Source organism: Poeciliopsis prolifica, unplaced genomic scaffold (assembly GCF_027474105.1).
Source record: "Poeciliopsis prolifica strain line A6 unplaced genomic scaffold, Auburn_PproV2 SCAFFOLD043, whole genome shotgun sequence".
Lineage (NCBI taxonomy): Eukaryota > Metazoa > Chordata > Actinopteri > Cyprinodontiformes > Poeciliidae > Poeciliopsis > Poeciliopsis prolifica.
The window spans coordinates 2,691,740-2,706,673 of NW_026562418.1; the positions used below are offsets into that span (position 1 = coordinate 2,691,740).

Consider the following 14,934-nt stretch of genomic DNA (forward strand, 5'->3'; position numbering starts at 1 on the left):
ACAATGCTAACAACAGTCTTTGATGTGCAAGTTACTACAAAGAGAAGCTTAGGTGTTTTTAGCATGTATTGCCGCACTTCTGTTGCAATTGTGCGCCATTTTTTGTAAAAAAAAACAAAAAGCAAAAAAACACAATTTTGCAATATTGTGGTGTTTCCATTATATAGGAAATGCAATTTAAATTACATATAAATAAGTTTGTGTATGTGATAAGTCATCAAAAAAAACATGCCACGTCATCCTCCCTTCTACCACTTCCTGTCCCCTTTTTCGGCAGTAGTGACGTCGAATTGCTGCTCACGAGACTCGTGTGATGTGCGAGAAAAAAGAGATTTCTTCACAGTTTTCCAAAATTCACCAATTAGGAATCAGTCGATAAACCACTTCATCCTAGCGCCAAAACCTTCTGGGAAAAGTTTGTCAGAGATTGCTGTGTTTCTACGAAGCAAATCTATTTCTGTAATTTCAGTTTGTGTGATTTTACGGTCAGTGAAAATGCAGCTTATGAGGCGTTGAAACCCGAAGTCAGAGGAAGCATCAAATATGTAGGTGTTTTGGCTTCAATCTCCTTCAGTAAACTGCTTTTACCTGTTGAAGAGTCCCATGATGTCTGTCAAGGAAATGATGGATCAGGTAATATTGACAGTATTACAGGATTCTTGCTCCTCAGGGTCAAATCTTCTAACTCCACAGGTGAAAGAAACACTAATATTGGACGCTACAATAGATTAAAATGTCAACTTCATAATCATGCCATCCTTCCTTTAAAAAAAAAAAAAAATAAAATCTTTAAACCTGAATTGTGTCATTTATAGTTCTTAAAAAAGGAATAGTATTAGTAGGTAGAAGATTTTCCTCCACTGTAGCACTAAATTTCTCATCAGGGAGACGAATTTACAAAGTGGCATGCTGGACATTAGCGTCGTTTTGCCATTAGCGGTATAGACCGAATACCTCCAGCGTGTTGGCGGTTGGACAGACGGCGGTGAGAAAAGAGCAGTGGAAACCGCCGCTCCGTTTCCCCCTGCGGCTGGCCCAGGCAGAACCTGAATGGGGCCGAGAACAAAACGGAGACATTCACACCGCCGCGGTCTCTTAGCAACAGATGAGAGCGCTGTTTTGTAGCAAATAAAAGGAAGCGATGGAGCCGGGCATGGAGACTGACAGGATGGCGACCATTAGGGCCGGCTGGAGGTGTGAGGCAGAAAGGAGCCGAATGTGGACGCATGGAGAGACGTTCAACCGACTCTTTGACGGCTCACTGGACACCGGGACGGCGGGACTGCTCCATGTGTCAGAGAGTCCATTTAAATTAACGACTTCTGGGATTTTCTCTTGCCTCTAATTTAAGTTCAAAATTCTGTTTAGCCAGCAGGAAACAAAGTACTTCTCAGCATTCAGTGAGACTGTCAGATGAGAGTTTAAGAGTTTTATTTGACCCCCTAAAATGGTCTCAATAAAATGAAAATATTATTGTTTATTGCAATCATCATTGCGTCCAGTAAATTTTATTAACGTGACAGACTTCTACTAAGATTGAAAGTAAATTATTTTAATCTAACTTCAGCTGGTGTTTATTGACAGCTGAATTCAAATTGCGTAATCCAAACCTTACAACAACTTTGGAAAGCTATTGTCTAATCATCGAGTTTCTACAATCAGAACATTCCAGGCTCAGCAGGGGCTTAGCTCTGGTTCATATGATGAACCCATGACACCGGTGTATTTCTATACACCCACCCACCAATTTGTGTCCCCAAATCAGATTCACACTTCTCCCCCGGTGTGTCAGGGCGTTTAATCAAGGGTTGCTCCTCTATGTCTCTGAGCAGTCTGGAGGCGGACTTCCAGAGAGTTTAAACAGCATGTAAACCACACTGTGGACGGTGCGTCTCGGGCCTGACTCATTAGCCACTGCCAAAGGTGCCAGACCAGGTGATGGACGGCGCGACATGTCTGAACTACCTTGAATACTGAACCAGAGCTAGCAGACAGAGTTCTGTGTCAATGTGAGGAAAAAAAGAAAAGAAAGGGAAAAAAAAAGAGCTGTTGCGATTTGTTAGTTCAGGCCAGTGAAGCTGAAACTTGGGAGTCACGAGTTGAAAAGGTGCGATGTGAAGACGAACCTCCTCTTCTACAGCTCCAGCTGGAGATTGTTTGCGGTATGCAGTTGTAACGACGCACAAATACCTACTGAAAATTGTTTGCACAGCACTGGTTCGCACAAAGCCGACAGCCTCCCAGCGATCACTAAAGTCTGAAAAGCCAAGGACTCTTACTGAGCGACAGTGATGACGGAGAGTGAAAGAATTACAGAGCCAGAGGTTTGCCGGTATTTTCTTCCCAACATTTAACTTAATTACTCACCGGAAACAACTTAGTCAACTGGAAACACAGCTGGTACGGGAAAGACATTAGCTAAGATCCTACTCCAACTGCCTGCAGTCGCATTCAAACTGCATGAAATGCCATAAACTACTTGTGTGTGGGAAGGGGAATCAATTTCACATTAGTTCGAAAGACTAATAGAAAGACTGACACATAAAGGATATATCTCTCTTTATATTTATGTATTAATTCTAGATCTAGCTCAACTACTCATCTGATGTAAAAAAAAAACATAAACCACAATTTCCTCAGGAATTATTATTATTATAAAAGGCTAAATTTATGTGTCCTCATAAATTTGTCCTCTTGAACAGATGAGGACGAGACATAGAACCGACTCACGTAACCCTTCTGTGTTTTTTATGACAGTATTTGGTTATTGCTGACGTAATTTTGAGAACAGCCAATACAAACAATAGGGGGAAATTAATCAAATTTGGTTCAATAAGTGCCTTTAAAAATCTAGACTGGATCATTTTAATTTTTACCGTGGTAAAACACAAGCTGGTCATTCAGTGAGAATATAAAACTGGCCCAAGACTATTCAAAGTTTTAATATCTCCTGCTGTGACATTTCGCTACACCCCTAAAAAAAAAAAAAACATAAAACAGACAAACTCCTACCCCTCTAATCAGCAGTACAGCTTTACAAAAACCATCCAGTGCCGTCCGTCAGGGAGGAGTTTGTAAATTTAAGAGAAGAGATTTCTCTCTTGCTCAGAACGCAGCAGAGACGGCGAAAATCATCTGCTGTGGCAGACTGACGGCCCGGCCTGTCCTTCAGCAACAGGAGATTCTCATAATTATGTTCTGAGATCTTCAAATGCCTGCCGTCTGTTTGGAATTAAGTCTCCATGGCAACCGACCAGACCGTCTTGCTGTGGCACAGACACGCTGATGAAGTGGTGAGTTATAATTGTCACTTGCCGAAACACTGGACCTGGAAACGGGCAGCAGATTTGGAAGGTGGTCACGTAATGAGCCATGTTTCAGCCCCCCTGCCCAGCGGGGGGTCTGTGGTGAGCGTCAACATCAGCTGCAACAGCGTGTGACCTGAAGCTACTGATTGATTTTATTCCACGGTTTCTGCAGGCTTCGCCAACTCAAATTTAGGACCATCAAAGACCTTTTTAAAAAGATAATTAGGAATAAAATTTAAGACCTAAATGTACAAAATAAAATCACATATTTTAGACAGTGGAAGAGCTCAGCTTCTTCGCATAGAATGGATGTAGCGTCATACGGGTTGGGAACAGAAGTGAGCTAAAGGCAAAGACAAACCAACTGGCAATAAATTTACACTCATCACTGATGGGCGCAAAAAAAGCTAGCTAGCTATAACAGCTTATTGGAAGTCACTTAGCGGTAGCCTCAACCACTTCCACGTCACAGAAACTAACGAAGGCGTCTGCGTGCGACTTGGCCTTTCACCTGACAGAAAAGTCCCATGGAAAAAATAAACTATATAGTATCTTCTAGGCTAAATAGTCCAGCCACAACAAAATTTAAGACCTGTGATGAACATAATTAAGGACAACTTACATATTTTCTAATGAATTTAATACATTTTAAGGCCTTGGCTTTAGACACATGAATTTAAGACTTTTTAAGGATGCCTGTTCATCCTGCATTCTATCTCTGGACATGTTTGACTGGATAACAACTGTTGGTTTAAGACACTAGAAGATCCAGTTTGGCAAGGACAACTGGCACATTACATTTGTTCCTCACCTTGGGGTATTCTCTGACAAACTGGAGTCACTGGGAGGTGTGGTCTGAAGTCTTTCCTCCACTCCGTCAGTCTTAGAGGGGGGCCCTGACGTTGTCGACTCTCCAGCTTCTGGCTGCTGCTGGTGTTGCTCTTCCTCCTCTTCCTCAGCAATATCATCGTTGCCTGGCTTCTCCTTCCCTCGACCCTCGCTCTCGTTGTCGCTCTCCTCTCCTAAAATGTCGTCCACCTGAATTGGGTTTGGTTTTGGAGGGGGGAGCTTTTGTTTAGTTTGGGTTTTTTCGCACACCTTAGTAACACCAGCATTAACACATTGAACACAAATCTCTACTCTGTCTTCTGTAGCCCAGATGTAACTAAATAACTCAGCTAGTCTGAGATGTGTCTTGTGAACTGTTGAAGGGTAGGCGCTGGAAAATACTATTGTTGTGTTCATGTCGAGCCGAAAGGAGTTAGCCCATCAATGAAGCTAATTAAGCATAAAATAGCACGTCGATGCGAAACTTGTTGCAAGAAAACAGAGGTCAACCTCCACAATTCTAATAGAAAAACTTTTTTCAAAGTTCCTGGAATGATCCGAGGTTCCTGAAACACTGGAAAGCTGAGTAAGTATAATAGTAACAATCTGATGGCTGAATAACCTAAATAACAGATTAAAGCAAAGATCTCCATTGTTGAACTAATGTGTAGTCACTAATTTAGCAACAAGGGGTTTTAAATTGAGAATGTTGCTTAGTTTCTCTCTATATGGTTTTTGATTAAAATGTGTGATTAATTACAGAGTCTGTAATTAACCCGATTAAAGCCTGTAAATATCTTCTAAAAGTCAGTTGTGCCAAAATAAATACATAAATAAAAAATTATAATCTGCACAGAACACAATTAATCGACAATTGAAGATGCGGAGCACCTGACAAATAACATTTGTTCCTCACCTTGGAACAAATGTTCAGCAGGTCATTTCTAAAGCTGACGATTATTGACCAGTTCAAACGGATTAGCCTCTTGACAGCTTTTGGATCAATAACAATGGATACAACCTATTGCTTTTTAAATATTGACTCATTTCAATCACTTTGTCTTTGACGACTGAAGAGGGACGAACGTTTCTGCCCCCGCGCCAGGCTCATTACAGCCAAACGCTGCCATGTCGATGGTAGGAGGGACGCAATGTAAGCTAATCCATACAGAAAAAAGGGACAAAAAAAAAAAAAAAAACACTTGTCTTTGTTCTCTTCTCCAGCTTTGCTCGGAGTTGATTGAGGCCAACCTTGTAGGCGTCTGGCACGTTACAGGCTACAGATCCAAACAAAAGAGGAAAACGAGTTTGGTTTGTTTACAGAATAATATCAATTCATTTCATTTTTCCATCTTCTTGTTGGGCTAAAACGGTTCCATTACTTTGACATTTTTCCCGACACCATGTCCCGCAGTTAGAAACCGAAAAGAGTCAGACACGCAACCTCAGTTGCTCTTGTACTTATTGACCCACTTTCTGCGGTTCAAAGACACACCATTTGACATTTTATTTAAAAAAAAAATATTTTTTACTCTCTGGGCCACAAAAAAGGGTCTAATTCATAATAGGACCAGCACTGAATCCCACACATTGGATACATCTTCTAAAGCGTGGGAATGTCTGACTGAATGTAGTGAAGCTCTTTAGGGTCCTCTGATAAAACCCTGTACAAATACATTCAGACTTGGGTTTGTCAGATAATCAACAAAACATTGTTCAGAATATCCACGTAGCTTTTTTATCTTCTTTTGATCAAACTGCAGACAGACAGTTTTAATTTGGCTGGCAAGCAAGGTCTTTGTTCTCACAGTTGTGTCATAAATACATGTTTTCAGTGCCGTCCTGATCATGTGTCCTGAAAACCCATCGTAGTCAAAGATGGAAAAGCTTTCAGTGGCTAGAAACTTCCCTTACGTCTCTGCCTTGCATTTGAAAAGGTCTATAGAGATGCTTAAGAGTAGGACTTATTTCCTTGCATCAACGTAAACATTATCTCTCCCCACAACATCGACAAACATTATGTAATGTCTGCAGAGATCTTTGAACAGAAAATAGTCAGGTACTGTAAAGCAGTGAAATTGGGATTAGCAATCTGGTTTTGGAACCAGACGCTATGGGAAATCGGCTTGGGATGGACAAAGTTTGGTCAAGGGCCAGCGCTAACGATCCTCAAAGCATTACCAATGTTCAACATGCACTGTCTTTGTTGGTTTGACTGAACCCAAACTTGCTTGTGAAAAAAACATAACACGACCTTGCACATGTCATTATTCGCACATTTCATTCAAGTCAACATTTTACTATGGGTCTCTGATGCTCTGACTCTTGTACTTTAAGTTGCTCAGTGGCTGTGTTTCCATTACAAATGCATGGAAAAATTTATCAATATTCTGCTAAATGCTGAAAAAACACAACTTCATTATTGTGTTTCCATCAATTAAGAAACTAAATTAAAATCACACATGGATAAATTTGTTAACGCTTTAAGACATTCAAAAACATGATCATTCAACCACTTCCTGTTGTATTCTTCATGGTTTCTTCCAGTGGCAACATGAAGAAGACATTACAGGAGTCATGTGAGTCTTGTGATGCAAAAAAAGTTTCCATTGCAGTTTCTAAACATCCTAAAAAACAAAACAAAAAAACCCTAATCCTACTGCAAAATCTTTTTACAGAAAGGAACAGTTTTTTTCAAGACTGGCTTGTTTCAATTGAGCAATTTTTATTTTCTCAAAATGTTACATTCCACAATTTATGGTCAATGGAAATGCAGCTGGACATGGTTGAGGTCTGAACAAAGATAAAACTAAGATTGAAAAAAAACATGCTGTTTTGAAGAGAGCAGCAGATTGACAGCCCATAATATTTATTTAGGCAATGTAGAAACAAGTGAGCTCCAGCCCATTCTGTCTTCACCAGATTCGCACATCTGGGGTTTAAAAGCTTCTGCTTTGTAAAGCGTTTGTGAATAGCAATTTCGAGATGTGCTACAAATCATCAATTTTGTGTCCTTTCTAATGCAACACTCCCCATTTATCTTGGCTTTGGACAAACTCCAACAGTGAACTGGCATCTAATCCTTAAGTATTCAGGTTGTTTGAGGATAAAATTCAAATTTAAATGTAACGGGAAAAAAAAAGAAATCTATTAAGCTGATTCATTCAGAAATGGTCTCGTTTTTCCTCTTAGAGGTACCTTCAAGACAACATAATAAATTACACAGCCGGTGAAGCGTGCTCTGTCTGCGATTACTAGCCTTTAAAAACAAATGAATCTATTAGTCTCCACAAACAGTGAAGCAAACTTCCAGCAGAATCATTTGTCCTTGCTATAATCAAAGGCCAAACACAAGAGAGCCTAAAACTTGTTAAAGCAAAGTATGTCATGCCCTCAAAGCAGTTTGAAGGCAGGCTTTTCATATGGAGACTGAAAGCTCTGATGTCAGGAGTGATTCCAGGGCACAGAAGCTACTTTAGGCTCACAGAGTGCAGAACTATCGTGGCAGAGATCTTTTTTAAACTACCTGGTGGCTCACCGAGTCTATCTAAAGGTGGCGAGCAGCGTTAGATGGAACTAATATTTGTTTGCGGTCAGAAGGACCATTACAGCCTTTGAAGCTTCAGTAGTTGGGTGAACGGCTGTTGTCTGACTCAATCGGGTCTTTGTTTTTGATATTTCCTCGAAAGCCTTTCATTCCAGACATTTCACATGAGAAACGCAAGTTCACCCAACCAGATTGGTAACGACCCCATATCGGCTGTATAGCAAAGAGCACACAGACACCACATCACATAATTGCGCAAATTCAAATCACGAATGTAAATTTGCTTGAAAGAAACACGACAATTTTGTAAAAAAAGAAAACAAGATTTTTCCATAAAATGCTAGGATAACATGAATGTGTTTATCCCCTTATAGGTTTCCATACACTTATTTTATGCACAACACTCTGTAACAAACATGCCATGTTACGCTCTAAGCCTCTTTTAGTTGTATGGAGACTTGATTCGTTTCTGAATGACTAGCTTTCCTTTTGTTAAGAGAAATCTGTCCAGCAAAGCTTTTCATAAGACGTCACCGCATGTCTGTGATGAAGATCTCGGCCCTGAAAATGTATGTAAATTTAAGTGACTCTAGTTTGCAATTTTGTTTCCATGTCTTATAAATTTCATTTTTATTAAGCCTACGCTAACCAGATAAAAACCCATTGAGAACAAAACCTCTTCACCAAGGGTGACCTGGCCAAGAAAGACAGCAGTAGACAGCATCATAGACAAGTAGACAGATATAACAAAAACTGAGATTAGAAATGTATAAATCACAATTAATTTGGCAGTTAAGAAAACTGGAAGCAACTTAAGACACAAGCACGGTTGACAGAATATCCGTTGTCATTTTTCTTTTTATTTTGCGTAAAGCCTTCACTGAAAATTGTTCTGATCGTTTTTGGCCAGCTTGCAAGGCGTTCCAAGAAAAGGAACAGAGAAGCTAAAAACTGCAATTTAAGGTCTGGTATAAAGTACTCCCAGTTCTCTAAGTCAAGACGCCTTAAAGATCTAACATTTCAGTTCAATCTTGTGAAACCCGTGTCTTCTTATCTCATGAGCCGAAGTCATCGCCCATTTGTGTGAATAAAACTTCTTCACACTATCCTGACTCTCGACAGGCAACGTAAAGCAGGGTGAACACGAAACGGCGTTGAAACGTGATAAAAGCAGATCCGCCAAACACTCACCTCTAATATTTGCAAACCTGGTGTTTAAAATGTATGCATGAAATTCAGCTGGAGGTGGAAACTGTGGCAGGCAGAGATTCATCTACTGGAGAAGTAGATGACAGTCAATTACTTTGGAATGAAAGCCGGCAATTAGGAGTAGCTGGAACAGTCAGAGGAGTGAGCGGCTGTTGCCCAGAGCAAAAGCGTTTGGAGCTGAGCGCGGGCCAACTTGAAGGAAATGACTGGCCAACGCCGAACTTTGAATAAGTTTCTGTTCTTCTGTATTACTTTTTCACTTAATATCTTTTGATACCACTGGCCAGACTGCAGTCTGATGAAATTAATGTCATTCAGAAGCTTTTCCATTTGTCGGCGTGAGTCGTGATAAAGTAATAACCTACGTAGGCACGCAGCTAAGCTACATTAATTAATTAGCGGGTTTCATAATTCAGGCGCAAATTCTGAGCATGCTATACACCGATGGGAGAGTTGTCATTTTGTTTTGCCGTCAGCTCACACCGACTGAGATGGAAAAATAGAAGCGGTGTAAAAAAATTTTTTAAAAATGGGGCAACATTTCCCCCAAATGATTCATTTCACCTGCGACCAAAGCAAGATGCATGTAATCTGAAGGTGATTTTATTAGCTGAGGTTTGACTGTTAATGAAAACATGAGTGTTCCTGCAAAACACGGCGGCCAACGGGAGGCAGGAATAATAAATCTGGATTAAAGTCCTGCGGCAGAACAGACGAGGCAGGAAATCTCAGCAAGAGCCTGTTTATAAATCTAATTAGTGTTTATTGTTCAGACTCCTGACTCCTGCTTTTGTACATAATGCTTTTACAGTTCCATGAAAATGTTTAAAAACTCTTGAACTTCTCCAACACTTATCAAACGTCAAAACACGGTGTACATTACTGGGATTTACAGAAGAGCTGTGGGTTCAACACATCTGAATGAGAAAATTCAACTGTTAGATGCTGTGAGTTCTGTGGTGAAGAAAGCTGTGTGTTATTCAAGAACGCCAACGCCTACAACTGAACACGTTGTAGAATACAAACTCTCAGGATGGGGGGGGGAAAGTGTTAACACTGCGGTTTTGTGAAATACACAAATTTCGACCAAGCGATCCTACCGCGAAAACTTTGAATCAAAAATCATAAGTCGCTGTCATTAAGCAAATTTGTTTGAGATTCCAATGTGCGCTAAATTATGGACAATGAAAGTGCAACTAGTTAGGTGGAATCTTGTCAATCTTTTGAATTATCGGGTTGGATAAAGTAGAGGGAAACGTCAAAATTCTAAATAACTTCCGTAAGTTTGCACAAAATTCTTTTGAAAAAAAAAATCCACTAACGAGGAAATGGAAACATTTCCACTGGTGTGTCAATGTCTTACCAGAGGCACAAAACGCTGGAAAATTTCTACAATCACACCTCCAGGTCGTTGGAGGTTGTGTTTTTTTTCCGATGTGTGTGGTGTCCATGCTAGCTTGCAAACTCTGCTCCTTGCTTGTTGCAGGTATAGCATCAAAATCTGACAAGATTACACAGGAGGTAGGCACAAAGACAAGAGAAAGTGGGAGCGAAAGGACTTTGCTTATTTGGAGCAAAAATATTGCTTGAGATCCTGATGAGAAAGGAAATGAGCTTAAATCCACCTGAGCTGCTTTGAGGCTCATGGATTTGGGCTTTAAGGCCCAAATCCACATCCTAATGGACGGCCACTCCGCCGGGAACAATCCCAGCTCCGATTCACATTTTCCCTCCGCCTGCTTCCCTCCTACGTGCACAAAAAGCTCCCGCGCTCAGACGTGGAGAACGCTCCGATTCTGTTTCAGAATGAGACTTCTTAAGATGATCTGCAAACAGGATGATACTGGCTTTTCTTTTTCTTCTTTCTCTCCCCGACACCAACTCAGTAAAAGAAGAGCCACACTTGCAGCTGAGGGTGAGTTGAGGCCAGTTACATAAGGATGAAAAAAAAATATAAAAATAAAAAAAAATAAGGAGAAAGATAGAGAGCACAGCCTTGGGTGAAAAAAATCAGATTCCAGAGAGTTCTTAGACGGGTATAAACGGCGTGGTTTGAAAATGTTTCTGAACAAATTACAGCTAATTAGAAGGGTTGCTAATTTCTCTGAACTGGGAATGGAATCAGGAAAAAGAATTAGCAGAGGATAGCAGGTGTGTACCTGGCTGTAAACATCCCACTGGGGGGATTAACTTGATGTTGTGGGTCTTTGAAGGATATTACATCTCGTCTACATGGCGTCTCTTTATATAAGACAGCCTTGCTTTGCTTTTCAAATATGGTGTAAACCACAAGAGGCAATGGCTTCTTCCTCGGCGAGGTTTATGTTTTCATTTAATTTTTACAATTTCCCCCTAAAATAACCAATTTCCCTAAGATTTTTTTTTTACTTCGAGGAACGAGCAGCAGCACCTCAAAGGAGAGGCAATGAGAAGAAACAGATGGAGATTTAATAATAATAAAAGACATTATTTAAGAATCTGAATTTGAAGCTGAATTTACAAAGCTGAACACTCACAGGCCACTTTATTATCTGTACACCTGGCCTTGCTAGAGCAGGAATTAACCAAAAAAACATGTTGGTAACTTATTTCATTTAAGGCTGAGTTACCATATTTTCCGGACAAAAAGTATGCTGAGTGCACCGCCAGAACAGACAAAATACAGACATTATGGCTGAACAGTAGAGCAAATAAGAAAAAAAAATCATATAAATGTTTGTCATTATAAACACAGCCTTAGAAAATTAATTTACCCCAAATTTAAGCAGAAACTCTTGGCTCCCAGTGACGCCTAAAAAGCTCGTACATCTCAAAAAGGAGGGAAGAGATCAATATCTGCAGGCTACTAAGTGCGAGCTGTGATCATGGTAACAGAGGACTGTGTAAAAACCTCCTATGATTTGACACTTAATGAGTTTTGTCTCTAATGGCCTCCGTGTCAAACTGCACAGTCCAAACCTCACCTTAATGATACACCATTATCACCAGATCCTTATTTCGGTTTGTTCTGTTTTTAGTTGCCAAATTTTGACATTTTTCAGGAAGAATTTAATATAGTTTGAGAACTGACCAAAAGCTGTCAAGGCATTTGATTCAGAAATAGGTAAAAGTAATCAAAAAGTTTAATTAAAAAAAAAATTCTCTTTCAAAGTCAAGTTTTACATTTCATTAAAGTCGGTTTGTCTGAACAGCAATGAAGCGACTTCATAGGCCTGTCGCGATAAACGATAAATAAATTAATCGCACAATAAATTAAAACTATCGACCTCATTTCAATTATTGGCTATATCGTTTCTTCCTGCCTTTTTCTCTGACAGTTGATGACACTGAATGAAAAAAGGCTCAACTCCGGTGCTCTCCACTGACCCTCCCTTCTTTACTTCCTTAGTGTAATGCCCAGCGCGCGCTGCACCATCTTATGTCGCCGATTGTCGCCCCATTATCAAAGACTGAGAGACACATTAGCCGACAGAAATCCTAGGTATAACGGTTCGATCGAACCGTCTGGTGTCCAACAATGGACACAAAATAATAAATCCAGTTTACTAATTTTGAAACCAAGCTTTAATCAATTCCTTACTACAATCTACCTGCAATGCATGTGGCAAGTGTCAGTCCTGACTGAATGAAAATCATTATAACCTATTTATGTCACGTTAACGAAGAACAGCTGAAAAGTTACCGGGTTTTCTGGTAGAAATTTCACTCCAACTCCTCCCCTAGTTATTTATATTTTCTTTGCATGAAATGTTGAATAAACATTCATGTTGTTTCCGATGTCTGCTGGACTTCGGGTTGCACCGTGTCAGCTGTTCGGGACTCCCTCGGTTTCCCCTCAGAAAGCAGGAGGAGAATCCGCGCTTTCTGATTGGCTACCGGTCACATTCAACAGGCTGCGTCACTCTCCCAGTCTGGACAAATCCTTGATTTAGATCAGAGCGACGATCTACCGTAACACACAAGTGACAATCTTAGAACGAAGAACGTTCTAAGATTGTCGTTCGGGGTGAAAAATCCTGTAGTTTGAACTATTGCATCAGGCAGTCGGATTCTTCTCTATTTAAATCTAATTATTACTGAAGGGCAATATACTATACAGAGTTCATAATCTGCACTCTTTTGGTTGAATGCACTATTTATTTCCACTTTGACTTTATGTTGTTTAGTTTTTATTCAAGCACATTTATTGTTAATGGAGACTGAGAATCTATTTTATTTTTGGTTGTTTTATTTGTTTTGTGTATCAGTCCCAGTGTTAAGTGATCTTTTGAAAATAAAATGCATCTATCTTTGGCAGGAAATCTCGCATGTATTATTACGTAATTTCCATTAAATCAGTGTTAAAAGGTCTTCAAACAATATTATCGTTTATTGCAATAATTTTTTGAGACAATTAATCGCCCAGGAAAATCTGTGATCGTGACAGGCCTACGACTTCATGAAAGAGTTGAACTTTCTTAGCATGGAGAGGGTTAAAATAAACTCTCCTTCGGGATCCTCTCCACCAAAGCAAAACTGAACGATCCAACAGACTCGCTAGATTAATTTAATTCTGCCATTCCGACATCATAACTTGTGTTTACGCTCCTGCGAATAAGTCATGAGCGAGTCGATGATAACTAAGGAGAGGCCCATAAAATCCTGACAGATCCGCTCGGTGAGCTACAGGATGACTCATCAGCTTTGCTGACACAGTACAGTAGAGGTGTGAAAACTTCTCACTGCAAAGATGCATCGCTTTGCAAATGATGCACAACTCCACACAGAGCATGGCTTGGGGATGTTTTCTACTCGCAGAAAACAGATGGAAGATCTACAGTATTAATAGCTCTTGGAAGGTTTTTTTGGGGGGGGATTGGTTGTGGGGGTATTTTCTCACGTTGTGACCTTAAAAAAATCTGTTTTTGACGGAAATTTTTAATGATCACGCAAGTCGATGTGTGGAGATCAGGGGGCTGTTTGCGGTTTGAGAGCATGAATCTATGGGGCGTTTTTGGAAAAGAGGGCACGGCTAGCAACTCGGTATTCACTTATGTAGCATATGTGTGAAGGATTTTTCCTGTAACTTACTGAGACTCTGCAGCTTGTATCATGGTTTTGTATCATTTCACATTTCCACCTTTGTTCTGGAACCCTATGTTTAGTTCTTCAAAATATGAGAGAATGATCTAAAAGTGGAGAGAGATAACGTAAACTATGAAGGTTTACTTCAAGTAAAAGAAAGCAAAACAAAAATGAGTACAGAAATAATCAAAATTTAAAATATGGGAGGACAGAGGGCCAATGTTACTGGTTTTACGCAGTTACTCCAATTCAACCAAATTTGCCTTCTTATAATTTAACGATATTTGTTTCACTGGCTGCCATGAGTATCTAAAAAAAATTCCTCTTTGTCAAAAAGCTCAAACTTAGTTTGACTGGAGTGTAGAGCGCCTGAGAACAGCAATCCTGTCAAGAAAAATGGTTAACGTGTAACTTAATGTAGCAGGTGTAGAGCTGAAACAATTAATCAGATTAATTGTAGCTAATCGACCATTGAATTAATCAACTTATTATGCAGAAGCACTGTTGATGACTGAGTGACGTATCACCAAGTCTCAGCCTTATGAGTGCAAGGCTGAAATGATTAATTAGACTAATCGTCAATTGATGTAGTAATCAAATAATTGTTAACCTTAGTTTGCTGACTAAGAAAAAGTCATTTGGGTAAAAAAAGAAGTAACTAAAAAAATATTCACTTATTAAGTAATTAAGCCAAAACTGTACAACAAATACATTTACGTTTTTCATGTTTAGGCTTCACACAGTTCAGATGTACTAAAGGAATGGTACGCTATTGCATTTTAGGCAATACAGTGTTTATTTTCTTACTTAATAAATGAATTATATTGTTTGTTTACTTGCATATTTTAATCTATTTCTGATATTGCACAAAAAGGTTTAAGTGGTTAAATAAAAAATGTGTAGTATATGCCAATTTTTGTATCTGATTAATCGATTAATCGTCAGAATAATTGATTGATTAACCAATTAGCAAAATAA

The 14,934-nt window shown here is 39.6% G+C and overlaps 1 protein-coding gene across 3 annotated transcripts in view; it reads right to left on the reverse strand.

The window, feature by feature from the left end:
* Positions 1–14,934, reverse strand: part of ctdp1 (CTD (carboxy-terminal domain, RNA polymerase II, polypeptide A) phosphatase, subunit 1) — a 58,476-nt gene that overhangs the window by 25,229 nt on the left and 18,313 nt on the right. For 2 of the 3 annotated variants that reach the window (XM_055055891.1, XM_055055890.1), the window contains exon 12: positions 4,120–4,346. The exons of the other annotated variant lie outside the window; for it this stretch is intronic. In XM_055055891.1, the coding sequence (XP_054911866.1) occupies positions 4,120–4,346 (227 nt within the window). The remainder of the gene's footprint in view (positions 1–4,119; positions 4,347–14,934) is intronic. 3 annotated transcript variants of the gene reach the window in all.